The 16,008-nt window shown below is 42.6% G+C and overlaps 1 protein-coding gene across 1 annotated transcript in view; it reads right to left on the reverse strand.

Moving 5' to 3' along the window:
* PLPP4 (phospholipid phosphatase 4) overlaps positions 1–8,605 on the reverse strand; it is a 97,889-nt gene extending 89,284 nt beyond the window's left edge. Inside the window, exon 1 of the mRNA XM_084635034.1 lies at positions 7,823–8,605. Within this exon, the coding sequence (XP_084491160.1) occupies positions 7,823–7,878 (56 nt within the window). The 5' untranslated portion in view covers positions 7,879–8,605. The remainder of the gene's footprint in view (positions 1–7,822) is intronic.
* Positions 8,606–16,008: the final 7,403 nt, after the last annotated feature.

Below are 16,008 nucleotides of genomic sequence, written 5' to 3' on the forward strand. Positions count from 1 at the left end.
CTATCTAGTAAAATGCATGGTAGTCTCTCCCTGACTGGCAAGGGAGGAGGACTGGCTCCTGAGTGGAAAGGTAGCACCTTGGACAGAACAGTGCTGGGGAAGGGCAGAAGGAGCTGGGGAGCTCCGGCCAAGGAAAACCCCAGGCTGCAGGCCTTGCTACAAAGGGCTGAGCAGGTGCATAGGGCTGAAGGGGAAGTGGCCCAGGGACAATAGTTTGATTGAGGGCAGAGAGGCTGCTGGCTAGAGGGTCGCTGGGTTTGAACCCAGAGTAGGAGGTGGACCTGGGTCCCCCCTTCCCCTTTGTACTACACCTGGCTGAGGGTCCCCCCTTCCCCTTTGTACTACACCTGGCTGAGGAGGAGCATGGCCTGATACAAGCTGTGGCTGGCCCCTGCAACAAAGGAGCTAGACTTTGAGGCTGCATTTGGCCACTAGAGCTGGTGTAGACTGAAGACTGCTGATAACACCTCACCCCTGGAAGGGGGTGAGACTGGAGCAGTGGGCACTGCTGGAGGGCAGTGTCCTGAAGAGGAGACTGCAGAGCCGGGAGTAATGCAGGTCCCCAAAGCAGCAGAGCAGACAAAGGGCAAGGCACCACACGCAAAAGGTGCTCTATGACTGTATAGAGCTAATTCCCAGAGCAACCAGCAGGAGGCACCAGCGGTGGTGAATCTTGACCCCGTCACATGGTTGAAAGGTTAAATTTAACATGCTTTAGCATCAATCAGGCACTATCAAAAATACTGAGTCATAGGAATAACTACAAAATGCATGAGGCACAAAATATGTTCAGATCATGGATCTGTTCAAACTATTTTTTTTATTCTTGAAAGAATAAGATTAAACTCCTATGATTGTTATATCAAACAATGATCCTACACTACCCTAAAAATCTTTCCTAGTAAACACAATATGGTATCTCTTTTTAATACAGAGTAACTTAAAGCATCATGAAGATAAATTGGTTGACTTTGATTTTAAAAGATATTTGATTTTGTAGAACCATATATAAAATTTGCCTACTTAAGTTTTATAAAGCTGATGAACTCCTAGAGTTAAAAACATTTCTTTGCCTGCAAGTCATCACATCCATTCATAGAAGGATGGGTTCAGACAGCCCATTTTATGATCCTGAATATTTTTCAAAAAAGGAAAGACTTAATCAGATGAGAACCAGGAAAAACTGTACGGCATAACAAAACAACACTACAGTTTCTTCTGTTTGCAGTTATGGCTTGAGGGCTGTTTCACTGAATGCACTCAAAGGAAATGTATCCTTGCTTCCAGGGAAGTGTGCATCATCCTATCTTTTTCCTTTTAAACAATTTAGTAAGTTGTGGCTCAGAACTGTAGGCAGGCAGAGATCTTCAAATAATTATTATTGAACTCCTCTCTGCTTCAGTAGCAATAAACCCTGAGGAGTAAAATAACCTTCAGCACATGGTCCTTATAAAGGCACAGGAGTTTTATTTGATTTTAATAGTTAAGGTGTTCCTTAATTATTTATCAAGCATCGATAAAGATATCAACTTAAATGATTTCTCAGACTACCTCATTATTTTATTAGTCTGGACTTGAGAATTATTCCTATTCCATGCTAATACAGAACTGTCAAACAGGTACATAAATTACGGTGGTTTCTGGTATTCATTTGATCAAAAAACTTTCAAAACCTTCAAGAGTACAATTTTTTTGCTGTCATCAGAAGAGTCTAAGATGGTGATTACCATCACCGCAAAAAGAAAAAGTCTCCAGTCTTTTAAGTACAGGAGAGACAGTTGTCGCAGTGTATTTTCAAACTGGAAATACAGTGGATTTCAACAACTGTCAGCAAAGTTACATGAACAACTATATTAAATATTCCACTTATACATATTTCAGCACTTTATGAAATGTGCCATTCATCATCAGCCAATGTTATGGTACAGAAAGTGCATCTTTCTCTTTTGTGTCTCATAATGAAAAATGCTCCAGTATATTATTTTGAGTTAGAAGGTTGAAGCTAAAAAGCCATCTGGGGGGGAACAAACAGATCTCAGGATCGGTTCCATAGTTTAGTACCTTTCTCCTAAAGTCAACATTCTAATTCTGTGAAAATTGGTAGTGATACAAAATCAACAGCATATTTGTAAATGGAATGCACATGGGGGTCTTTCCCTAATGAAGGATGGAGACCACACAGCCCTCCCAATACTAAAGATTCTCAACCCTAGATGGTTATTCCAGGCCAGGACTGTGGAATAGCATACGATAATTTTGTATTGCTGCTGACAGGATAGACAGAGGGCTTGAGGCTCCAGAGGACTGTCAATATGCCAGATTTCACTAACACTGGTAGAATAATTATTAATAAAAATCAGAAAGATCTCCCCATCCCCATAATAACTCCATTGATTGTGTTACAAAACAAGGTGTAACATAAAACAAATATAAAGCTGTATGAACCAAGGAAGTTTCAAAAGCATAATTCCCCCTTCTCACTGCAAAAAATAAAACTTAGAAAGGAAAAACAGAGATTGGAAAATATTGTACTTCAGCAGCAGCAAAGAGCTGTTTGAGGCTAAGATTATCAGAATACAAAGTCAGTATATTATCATTCAACCCAGGGATCGTATCCTTACAACTATTAGTCTAATGTACAAGCTTTCATAAAACAATATTTACCCAGATGTGAATTGCAAATGATAAAATCTTCAGTACTTTTAGAAGTCATGATCTCTTCTTTGCCAAATAGATGCTGAAAATTACCTACCAGAGTGTCATAATGTGTATATATCTCCAGAAGTTCCAGAAGGCAAGAGTGGAAGACTAGCCATATGAAAGTGCTAGACTTGTTAAGTTGTTAAGCATTTGGAGTTTTGGTGACTTTACATAACGCATTTCTTTCCACCATTGAAAGCTGTGAGTTATTGAATCCAGATTATGGGATGCTGTTGTGGGAAGGAGATCTGCTGGGAAAAGATGGGGTCCACCGAACTAAGAAGGGGAAGAACACCTTTGTGCACTGACTCATCAATTTAGCAAGGAGGGCTTTAAACTAGGGACAAAAGCCCACTAATAAGCATTAAAGAACGGTGACCTTGACAGAAAGCTAGATGTTGGGGGGCAAAGGAGGGACATGGAAAATTACAATAGTCATAGGAACTGCAAGAATGAAATCAGGGGGAAATTTGCTCAACATCTTAGATGTCTATACACAAATGCAAGAACAATAGGGAATAAACAGGAAGAACTGGAAGTATTAATACATAAGCTAAGTTGTTACTTAATTGACATTAGAGTCTTGGTTGGATAAATCTCATGACTGGAATAACAGTATAGAGGGGTATAGTTCATTCAGGAAGGACAGGCAAGGAAAAGGGGAGGTGTTGCATTATACATCAAGAATATATATACTTGTTCTGAGGTCCAGAAGCAGATGAGTCAAAAGTCACTGGGTAAAAGATAAAAGTGGGGGGAATGGGTGATGTCATGGTAGGAGTCTATTATAGACCTCCAAACCAGGAAGAGGCATTTCTAGAACAAAATAACAAATGTCCAAAACACAAGACCTGGTAGCAATAGGGGAATTTAACTAACCAGACATCCGCTGGAAAAGTAATATAGCAAAACACAAAATTTCCAGCATGTTCTTGGAATGTATTGGGGACACCTTTTCATTTCAGAAAGGTGAGGAAGTAACCAGGGGACAGCCATTTTAGACTTGATTCTGACCAACAGGATAGCAAATCTTAAGGTGATAGAAGGCAATTTGGTGGGTAGTGATCATGAAATGATAAATTTCATGATCCTGAGGAAAGGAAGACATTAGAGTAGCAGAATAAGTAGAATGGGCTTTGAAAAAGCAGACTTTAACAAACTCAGAACAGGTAGATAAGGTGCCATGGGAAGAAAATGTAAGGAATGAATGAGTTCAGGAAAGCTGGCAGTTTTTTCAAGCAGACAGTATTAAATGTACAACTGCCAACTAGTCAGTTGTGATGGAAAGATAGGAAGAATAATAAGAGGCCAACATGACTCCATCAAGAGTACTTTGAGGATTTCTTTTTGATTTTCAAATCGTTAAAGTGGAAACATGGATGAATTGCTAAGGAGGAGTATAAAAGAAGAACATAAGCATGCAAAGACAAAACATTAAAGGCTAAAGCACAAAATGCACAGAACATAAAAGGCTTTAAATATACTAGGAGCAAGAGAAAGAGGAAGGAGAGCCAATAACTGATGACATTAAGAAGGCTGTGGTGTTAACTCCAATTTTGCTTCAGTCTTCCATAGAAAAGTAAATGGTGACCAGACTTTCAACACAGTTAATATTAATAACAAGAGAAAAGGCATGCAAGCCAAACTAGTGAAAGTACAGGTTAAACAATATTTTGCTAAATGAGATATTCAAGTTGGCAGAGCCAGATGAAATTCATCCTAGGAACTAGCTGATGCAGTCTCAGAACCGTTAGCAATTATTTTTGAGAACTCACAGAGAATGGGTGAGGTCCCAGAGACTGGAGAAGGGTAGACGAAGACTATCTTTAAAAAGGGGAACAAAGAGGACCCAGGGAATTATAGAATAGTTAACGTATCTTCAATACCCCAAAGGAGACAAACAAATTAATAAACTTGTCAGCACCTAGAGGATAATAGTGGGTTTTAAGGAATAGCCAGCATGAATTTGTCAAACAAATCATTTTTCTTTAACAAGGTTACTGGCCCAGTGAATGGGGGGGAAGCAGTATATGTGATGTATCTTGATCTTAGTAAGGCTTTGACACAGTCCCACATGATATTCTCATCAGTAAACTCGGAAAATATGGTCGAGATGAAATTACGATAAGGTGGATATACAACTGGTTGAAAGATTTATAACTACTCTGAGTACAATGATCAGATGTTAAACTGGGAGGACATATCTAAAGGAGTCCACAGGTGTCAGACCTGGGTCCAGTACTATTCAATATTTTCATTCATGCCATGGATAATGGAGTGGAAAGTATATTTATAAAATTTGCAAATGATACCAAACTGAAGTGTTATGTGTGTTAGAGGACAAGATTAGAATTCAAAATGACCTTGATCAATTAGAGAATTGGTCTGAAGTCAAGATGAAATTCAGTAAAGAGGAGTGAAAAATACTTCACTTACGAAGGTAAAATCAAATTCACAGCTACAGATGGGGAGTAACTGGCTAGGTGACAGTACTGCTGAAAAGGATCTCGGGGGTTATAATGGATCACAAATGAAATATGGGTCAACAATGTGATGCAGTTAAGAAAAAGGATAATATTCTGGGGTGTATTAACAGGACTGTCATATGTAAGACACAGGAGGTAATTGTCACACTATACTCAGCACTGGTGAGGCCTCATCTGGGGTACTGTGTCCAATTCTGGGCACCACACTTTAGAAAAGTTTTATAAAAAACTTAGAGAAAGTCCAGAGGATAGCAAACAAAAATGATAAAAGGTTTAGACAACCTGAGGAAAGATTAAAAAAAAAAAACAGGCAATTTTTAGTCTTGAGAAAAGACTCACAGGGGGACCTGATAGTCTTCAAATATGTTCGGGCTCTTATAAAGAAGACAGTGATCAATTGTTCTCCATGTCAGCTGAAGGTAGGATAAGACGTAATGATCTTTAATCTGCAACAAGGGAGATATAGGTCACATAGCAGGAAAAACTTTCTAACTATAAAGGTAGTTTAAGCTCTGGAATAGGATTCCAAAGGAGGTTGTGGAATCTCCATCACTGGAGGTTGGTGGTAATAGGTTGGACAAACATTTGCCCTGGGATGTTCTAGGTCTACCTGGTCCTGCGTCAGTGCAGGGGTCTGGACTTGATGACCTCTCAAGGTGTCTTCCAGCCCTACACTTCTATGAGTCTATGAAAAGTATCAGAATTTAGATCAAAATGAAGATGTCACATTATCAAACATGCTCCATTTCTAATAAAAGATCTGCCTCAATATTTTAAAAAAAGAGCTTTGAAGAATATCAGCTAGAAGTATATTAGGCAAATGACTCACTAGCAATGACAGGCCCAGATAGAAATAAAATCAAAGGATTCAAATATTACTAGCTGTGAGGCAGTGTCATGGCTTAATGGATACCCTGTACTATTTTTGTATTTGTTTTGTGTCAAACTAGAGCGATAGTTAAGTCGGTAAGAAGCAAACAGGGCTTTTAAAAATGCCATCCGGTGGCAGTAACCTTCATTCAATCAAAAACTGCTGCAGTTTCTAATGCACAGCAGAGAGATCAAAGTTTGAGAATACAAATCTGTAAACGTTTAGCAGCTGAAATATGAACTTATTTAAAATACTTAAGTTTTTCATTGCTCAAATGTCTAAAGAGTGAAGGATTCTACCATAAGGGGGGGGGGGAGGAGGATTAAATTTTATTGGGTTGATAGTTGATACATAACTTAAACAGAGAATTCTTGTATGACTTTCTACTAGAGTAGTACTATTTGACAAGGAATAAGAATTAAAGAAATAGTGTAGGTATAGAAGTACTTGTACTTCTTTCAGAATCTTTAAAAGTCAGTTTTCCAACTCCTTAGCTTCCTTTACACAAATATACATATATATATGTGCTTCACAATGTAAACTACAATATTTTGATATTCATGTCTGTCTTAGGAACATGACATCATTATATTGCTCTTTTCTCATGAATGCCTGCCCTTGGAATGTTGAGCGCACCCTGAAGATTCTGAAAGAAACCTGACACCCAGCTAGTTGTTTCAAGTCTCTGACACATTAGTTATGCAATTAAAAATAACACTGCTCTAAAGGAAGATAATACCTGATGGAACTCCACACACACACAGTCTCGGACACAACTTGAGATTTTTTTTTTAATAGCAAACGTCTTAAGGTCCTTGACACATCATTGTTATCCCAGCATAGATTGGGCATCCCTGTCTTTTTATTCATGTTCTTTATAGAAGATTATCCTCGGGACAAAATGAAATTCACTGCAGCAGCTTTGCCTTCAAAAACGTCTATGACAAGAGAGGGGTAGGAACCACCGGTCCCTACTATCCTGCGGTCCTATTTTCGTAGATCGGCGAATAGCAACAGTTATCCACTTGCTTAAAGCTACAGTGTGAGCCACTGAAACAGAAACCATTGCTGAAAACGACCATGCACAGATAGACTGAATGCTTCCCCTTTACAAGCAGAACACTGCAGCTCTCAGTCAAAGGCTAGTAAGGCTGTGAGAAAACCGTTGTTAGGAACATGCATCGATTTTGATAGGGGTGATTAACTCTTCTCTTTACACTTCTCCCCCTCCCTCCCACCTTTGACATTCAGCTAAAGCCGGAAGCGTATTAAGAAGGAAGCCGGACGAAGGGAGGAGGAAGGACAGACAGGCAGGGGAACTGCCAGGCGTCTGGCATGCATGTACAAGCCCCGTCCAACTTCTGCTGTCCCTGCCCCTTAAGTCCTATTTTCCTTAGGGCCATCCCAATCCCACCTGCTGCAGTTGATCAAATCTGTGCTTTAAAAATCAAATGGGGCGAGGGGGCAGAGAGGGAATTTAGGAGGAAACACGCCAACCCATACACGTTAAGCCATTAACCTGCCATCGGCACTGAGCGTGATTTGGCTTCATCTCTAGAAATGATGGGGGGGAGAGGTGTAAAGGAGGGATTGTGTGTGTGTGTGTGTGGGGGGGTAATTATCAAGGTAATGGGGGTGACCAAAAAAAGTCAAGAGCCAGGGGAGGCAGAGAAAACTCCAAGGGGAGGCAGAGAAAAGTTTGGGCGGCCGGAAGCATCAGCTGGGAGGGTCAGGAGCTAGTTCTCCCCATCGGTCCGGTACTTACACGAAGACACCGAAGAGCAGAACTCGTATCCCGATCTCGATAGCTAGATCCCGCATGGTTTGGCGGAGGGGAGGATCCAGGCAGGCTTCGGGAACTTCAGCACCCCGCCTTCAATTCCATCCGCAAAACCAGGCGGAGCGGGCTGGGGGGAATCCGCGGCGTGCGATCGGCCAGGAGCCGGCTCCTTCCCCACCCGCGCCGGGAAGAACGTGCTGGGGAAATCTGCAGCCCCGCACAGCCCGAGCAAGCCCCAGACCCGCCCTGTCCATTCCCTCCCCGCCCGGGCTGAGGGTCAGCAGCGGGGCTGGCGCTCTTGCAGCTGCTGGACGCGGACAACCTTCTTCCCGCGGAGCAATGGGGCCGGACTGCAGGCACCTGGCGCTGGGCGGTGCTGACTGCCAGCCCCCGCCGCCAGACTGACACATCCACCCGGGCGGCGGCGGCGGCGGCTGCTATTGATCCGCCGGTGCCCAAGCGCAGAGAGGGGGAGGGTTCCCGCGGCTAACTTCCAGGCGGAGGCGGGGGAGAATCCCGGGGACTTCCACTCCCCTTCCCTGCCCTCCTACTCGGTGAACTATCTGTTGCTTGCCTCTGGCTGTTCAGGCTCCGCCCAGCAGCCCTAGGGAACTCTTCTCCCCCCCGCTAGCTGTGTGCTTTATAGACTGTTTGCTCACCCCACCCTTCAGCCTGCAGCTCCCAGGCTTGGCGGTGGTTTCCCCTGGTCTCCGATGAGCAAGAATGTCACAGCCCACGCCCCGCTGCCTATCCAGACAGCCCTCCTCCCCCAAGGGGGGGTTTACCGTGCCCGACAGACTATCTTCGCTCGCTCAGACTCTCCCGCTGGTTCGGTGAAGCTGGGCATTCCCACGCTTCTTGGGGAAAGGCGAATCCCAGCTCCCAAACAGACACCTGCAAAGCCTCGTTCGTTTGGACCCACCTGGAGTCATGCACCAGGCGCTGTGCTTAGGACACTCCGCTGCGGTCAGGAAAGATTTTTTTTTTCTTTTCTCGGAGCAGTGGCTCATTTCGGTGGATAGGGACAGCTCTGCAAAGGGAGGGCCTAGGGACTTTCACGTTCGCACGGGATTCCACACTGGGCTGTTAGGTCTAAATAAAAATGAATATTCGGTGAGGACGCTAGTTCAAATCCCCCGCCCCTGCTAGGAGTGGGACTGGCTCAGTGAAGGTTGCTCAAAATCATGGAACCGCCCCCTAGTAGTATTGAGTATTTGGGTAACACCTGGCAAGAATGCTCCTGTTTAGTTGTACTGCCCTGAAGTAAGTGAATGAAGGTACAATACTTCTCAGTTTAAATCTGCATTCTCAGCGAGAAAGAAATTAACAATTTGGCCTTTATCATAGAGTGTTGCCATTTTGGGGGGGGGGTGGAATCTACTCATGGAACACGCTGCAGGAGGCTGACTCATGTGACCTACCCCTCTGATACTGTGTAATTTCAATAAATAGCATCTAAGATCAGGATTCAGCAGGTTGAATTTCTTTGCTTGCAACTGGCTCATAAAGAAGGAGTTTGCAATATGAAATGGCGCACCTCCCAGAAAAGGGGGGCAGGGGGAGAGAGGAAAGGCTACTATTGCTGTAACTTGTGCAGCTGGCAGTTATAGGCCAAACAACTCATGTGGATACTGTGCTTGGCAGCATTATGGGATAATATTTGCCTAATGGATTAACAGTCTCTGGATACTTTCTTCACCGTATTTGGCATATATAATAGGTTTTGTACCAAGCTTAGGCACTGATGTCTTTTTCTAAACCACATTTATTGCTGTCAGTGCAAGTAACATCTTAATCTCTGATCATATGTATATTATTATTATTTATATAGCACTTGAAAGTGTGTTAGATGCTTTACAGACATGTAAAAAGACAACTCCTGTATTTATAATATAAGTGCTAAATTTTGCTGCCTTTGCTCAGTGAGTAGCCCCATTGACTTCAGTGGATTTGCAGAGCAAGCAGGGCAGAATCTGGCCCCATATAGGCAATGAACAGACAAAAAGATGCAACATGAGGCTGTTTCCACTATGTATTCCATTATGTCCATTGTAACATCCGTGATAGTAATAGAGTATTATGTGTATCTCAGTTCCATAAAGCAGTTGGTAATGTGTGGTCATTTTCCGAACCAGTAGTTCTGTTTTTTGAGCAATGAAATTCATGTTCCACATCTCAGTTTGTGATAATCTAGACCCAGCAGTTTTCCTTTGACCCCTTTTCACTGAGGAAATCCTCCTTGTAAATTGATCCAAGGCAAACTTCCCTATTGCCTATGGATCTCTATGTACACTCAAGGCAGAGAGTTTGTCTGAATTCTTCTCTTGTAGCTTTGGGGATGGGGGGTGTTCTCAGACTTACATTTCTTCTGCATGTGGACGGTCTCCAACTAATATCTGAGATTAGATTTATGTGTGCGTATTTGGCTCAAAGTCCCTGTGCAGACTGACAAACACAAACCTCACTTAGATTCCCCTCTCCTGAATGCACTTGGGACTTGAATTATTTTTAGCATATTTATTGTGCTGGAAGTTCAGGATCACCACAGTTAATGCAAAAGAGTAATTCACATTTAGTTACATAAACTCCCAACCTACTCTCATATGGCCTTTGAAAAATGTGTTCTTTGGAAAGTGTACATGGTTATTATTACTGCACACAGTTACAAAACAAACATCATTGCAACATGTGGGCACCAACTCACTTCGGTATATTCATACTTAATGACTAATTGTATGCTCTGGATTATTCATATCTGCGTTGTGATCTTTACCGTAGCAGGTCCATGTATAATACATATGTCCCTCTTCATAGTGCCTCCCCATTTCAGGTGGCTGCTGTACATCAGGTCCCCCTCTTAAGGCTCTGTATGAGCTACCATATAGTCAAACTCCCACTGATCTATAGTTGTGGAGGATCAGGCCTAAGAGACATAAATTGCCACATCAATATATTATAAGTAGTAATTTGATATGTACTTGATTAAATGCACAACAGCTGTACTTCTAAGAAGAGTGGTTGAAGCACAGTGCATGTGGCAGTCCTGATTTGGAACATTGACCCATTTGGAGAAATCACTTTTTTGCATAGCTACTGAAAAGACATTTCTGTTATTTAGCTAAGATCCCCCTCATGTTTTATTATTGTCTATTTGTGGCATGCACTGATTTTCAATAAAAATCAGAGTTGCTTTGGGTGGAGATACGTCATTAGACTTGCACTATGCTCCCATTTCTATCTTTGGTCCTTGCACAAACTAGTAATATGCTCACCTGTGCCTAACCAAGCGAGCTGTGCAGATCTGAGAGAGGCTGCAGCTAGGGCCATAAAATAAATTTCAGAAGCATGTGGTCTACTTTAAGGATAGAACATGTCCCCTGCATGGCCACATGTGCAAAATTGGGTCTAGTGGCCTGCCTTCCACATTCCCTGTTTTTTGAATAATTATGACCCTAGTTCAGCAAGATATTTAAACGTGCTTAATTATAAGTACATGAGTAGCCCCAATGAGGCCTCTTTACCCGATTGTCCTTTTAAATGAAGCTCATCTCCCTCTCCATTGAAAAGTCTCAACTGACATGTCTTCCATTGTCAAACACTTGGGCCTTTTCTAATCTCGCCCCTAGCTGACTGGTGTATATAACGTCCTACCTGTTGTATGTGCATCACTGCTGGAACATGTGACTAATCCTTACTCATATCTGGTCGGATATCTCTGGAACTCCTAAAGGCAGCGGGGGAGAAAGCTTGTGAGCGACATCCTTACACTTCTCTGCACCTGCTGGGAAGAAAGCCACATGCAAACACAATTACTTTATACAAAAATAAAGGGGAAACAACTACTGAGGGATATCTTTGCTCAGCGTGATCAGCAAGGTGCTTGCAAGAGTCCTGCTGAAAAGACTTCAAGTCCTTGATGAGAGAATTTATCCTGAGAGCCAGTGCAGGTTCAGAGCTGGACACTCCAAGACTGACATGTCCTTCACAATGCACTTGTTGCAAGAAAAAAGCCGTGAACCACAGGCACTTCTCTATATAGCATTTGTCGACCTTCAAAAGGCCTTCACCGTGGCTAGAATTCTTTGCAATGAGGTGAGCATTGATACTGGCATAAAGCAAGACCATGTCTTTATGTCTAATGGCTTTGGCATCTTTTTCTCTATTCTTCTTAAGTATGCTTTTGGAAACAGTCAGTCTGGAGAATTAATTGAATCGAGGACGAACATCAGCTTGTTCAACATCAGACAATTTCAGAGCAAAAAGTATGTCACCCAACTCACTGTTCGGGATCTGCTCTTCACAGATGACGCTTCATTCATCTCTTAACTCGCCTGATGAATAAATTCTCTGATGCATGTATCAAGTTCGGCATGGTAATCAGTATCAAGAAAACAGAAGTCATGTCACAGGGCACCAACATCCCACCTCAAATCTATGTCAATAATGAAGCGCTAGACAACGTGGATCACTTCTCTATCTTGGCTCAACTTTAACCAGCTATCTTAGCCTTGCTAGAGAACTTGACATGAGAATCGGCAAAGCTGTCACCTTTAGCAAACTTACCTCCTGTATCTGGAGCAACAAGCTGCTAACCCTGAATGTAAAGGTGTCCATTTATCAGGCTTGTGTCCTCAGTATCCTCCTTTACTGCTGTGAAAGCTGGGTCAAGTAAGAGCAGAGGTAGAACAGCTTCTACCTTCACTGTCTCAGAAAAATCCTTGGAGTCACTTGGGGCCACTAACAACAAGATCCTTGAGAGAACGGGCCTACAGTCTATGCAGACCATGCTGGATGTTCACACCCTTCGCTGACAGGGACATGTGGAGCATATGTCTCAAGATCATCTGCTGGAGGCTGTGCTCTATGGCCAACTCAAGAACTGCCTGCGACACAGAGGAAGGCCAAAGCAACAAAGTGATACAGCAACAAAGTCAAGCAAGGTCTCAAAAAAGAGAAGCTGGATTAAGATTGGCGCGGTCACCATGGAGAGCCATCAGAGAGCCCAGGCTGAGGCCCACAGGCAAACCAGGAAGCAGAGTGTGCTCCAACCTCCATCTGGTGAGTGGACCTGTAGCCACTGTGGGAAGGTCTGCTGCTCGGGCATTGGGCTCTTCTCCCACACTACTGTCAAGCACCACTGACTGATTTCATCATGTTTCCTTTAATCCATCAAGATGTTGGGATGGCCATACTATACTAATCCTTACTTATGTGAATAGTTTTCATCAACTCCAATTGGACTACTCAGATAAGCAAGAGATTGCAGGATTGCAATGTAATATTTCCTGACTATGCTACAATTCCACACAAACTGTGGTGATGGGAATTGGACAGCTCCATTGAGTTCAACAAAGCTAAGCTAATTGTGACACAAGAACCTCTTAATGCCAACTGACAAGGGGATGTAGAGGAGTTACAGGGATTTCTTATTGGTTTCAGAGTAACAGCCGTGTTAATCTGTATTTGCAAAAAGAAAAGGAGTACTTGTGGCACCTTAGAGACTAACCAATTTATTTGAACATAAGCTTTCATGAGCTACAGCTCACTTCATTGGATGCATAAAGTGGAAAATACAGTGAGGATGTTTTTATACACACAGACCATGAAAAAATGGGTGTTTATCACTACAAAAGGTTTTCTCTCCCCCCACCCCACTCTCCTGCTGGTAATAGCTTATCTAAAGTGATCACTCTCCTTACAATGTGTATGATAATCAAGGTGGGCCGTTTCCAGCACAAATCCAAGGTTTAACAAGAACGTCTGAGGAACAGTGGGGAGGGAAGGAATAAACAAGGGGAAATAGGTTACTTTTTATAATGACTCAACCACTCCCAGTCTCTATTCAAGCCTAAGTTCTTAGTCTGTCGTGTACATTCTAGTTCACCAAAGATTGTCATGTGAGGTCTCAACGAAAAACTGGGGTTGCTCTGGTCATCAATATCATTGTGAAACTCATGTGTGTATGTTGGTTAAGGAGTCACGTATATACATTGAAAATTATTTTTGTTAGGGACTGGTCACCAGCAAAGGTGAAGAAAAGGTCTTCTGTCAGACAAGACATGTTTATCTGGTTGTTTACATGTCAGTTAAGTATTGTATTATTTCACAATGGGTCTCTTCCCACCCGTATGAACCGAACTGAACGCTAATGAAGGATTGTGGAAAAACTTAAAAGAGAGGAAAAGTAACAGGAAGAAGCAAACAATAGATGGGGTTGGAAGGGGGTAAGAGAATGCTATCTTAAGATGCATATCAAAGATTTGCTCTAGTATATCTGGGGCACAAAGAAGACACCCTGTCAACCTTCTGCTAGGAAGTGAACAGATTGAGTGCCCTCTTTCATGAAGAAAACGCGCTACCAGGCTTGGTTTAAAATGCTGTAGAGAGCTTTGGGTGAGATAACCTTCTTTGAGTGAGAAAAGCTTGCTTTTAGATACAAGAGTAACTCCTGTTAGTTTAGCATCTAAAAAAGCATGTTATGATTGTCTTATATGTAACCAGTTGTTTCCATTATTCTTATTCACTATCACTTGAATCTCTGTTTTTGATAATACACTCGGTCTTGTTTTCACTGTAAATATGTCAAAGTGCTGTAGTGCTAAGTGGTGATCCTGAGTTGAATCTTACAAGCTACTTTTCCTTTGGTAACAGCAGGCTTGTAATTCTGTGAATGTTCAGTGGAAAAGAGGCTGGACCCTGCATGGAAAGCTCTGAGGATTCAAGGGTTGATGTGTGCTTATCATGGCTTGTACAGAGAGAACGAGGCCTGGAAGGCAGTGCTTGTGCGGCCAGAGGCTGGCGGTTTCAGGAAACTGATCCACAGCAGGCACAGCCATGACTTCCTCACCCTAAGGGCTGGTGGGAGTGAGGTGTCTCACAACCCTGGGTACCTCTGGGGAGCATCATACCAATTTACACCAGCTGAGGATCTGTCCTGAAGTATATAAGATTTGGGGGCAGAAGAAAAGTTTATTTTTTCCTCTTCTTCTTTCCTTTCTTCTTCTCTCCCCCCCCCCCCCCCCGCCACTTTTGTAATATTTGGAACTGAACATATTTATCTCATTCACCTGCAGCTATTTCCTGTCCTTACCTTCGTTACTGCCTGGGGCAGTTCTGTGTACAGCACAGGGGTTCTCACCAGCGTATTAACTATATGTCTTCATTTGGGGTTAGTCAACCTTTACTTGAACATAAAATAATAATTTTAAAATGAAATAAAAGCTGTCCTATGGCAATTATCTTTTTGTTAAGGTCTGATTTCAAAATCCTTACAGCTAAATATCTCAGATTGGTTTTCTGATACCAAGTTGAACTTACAGTGCTAGAATCTGGATTTAACTTGTTCTGACTTTTCAACTTTTCAATCACGCAAACTAGGTATAGGGACAATTGGTGGGGAATATAATAAAGTTGACATTGAGTCATTAAGCCACAGCCTTGAATTAGGAGCGGTGCAAAGTCCCCCTGCACCAGCAGAATTTTCCTACAGGCATTGTGCCTCTGAAAGGCACCATGCCTCTTGGAGCTCCTCAACTTGCTGTGGGAGCTTGGCCATTGCCCAACCCCTAAAAAGGAGTGCAGCATGTGCTTTTCTCAATGGCTGCCCTGTTCAGCGAGCTAGTATGGTGTAGAGATGAGGTCAAGATCCCAACTTCTCTCTTCTTCTTTTAGAGTGGCTATCAGGCTACTGGTGCTCTTAACAGGACTCACCATACTCGGTCCCTTTGCTCAGGAATGGCCGCAGTCTCTAACTGTACGTGGCTCCTCCTTGGGGGCACAAAGATGGAGGATCTTGGTGCCTTTCTTGCAACTGTGCACCTACACAAGGCCCAGCACAGTTCAGCCCTTAACATGGCCCATCTAGATCCTAGTTTTACAGAGTCATTTTGCTGACCATGACCTAAGTGAGTGCAACATTCCTGGGCTTCTAAAAAGTAAATCTCTCAGTAATACAATGTAGTCTGACTCATTGCTAGGCCCTGCAGTAGTTCTGCATCCCTTAGAGCTTTCATGGACTGATGGCTAGAAGGTTTATCTCTTTTATAATGGAGCCCAGAGAAATTCAAGATCCTTTGAAAAGGTGGTAGAACATCTAACTTTTCTGCTCTTATATAGTTAGATAATTACACATTGGTAGTTATGTAGATCAAGAAGCAAACCATAGATCTACT

This window comes from Lepidochelys olivacea (genome assembly GCF_965140295.1).
Source record: "Lepidochelys olivacea isolate rLepOli2 genome assembly, chromosome: 7".
NCBI lineage: Eukaryota > Metazoa > Chordata > Testudines > Cheloniidae > Lepidochelys > Lepidochelys olivacea.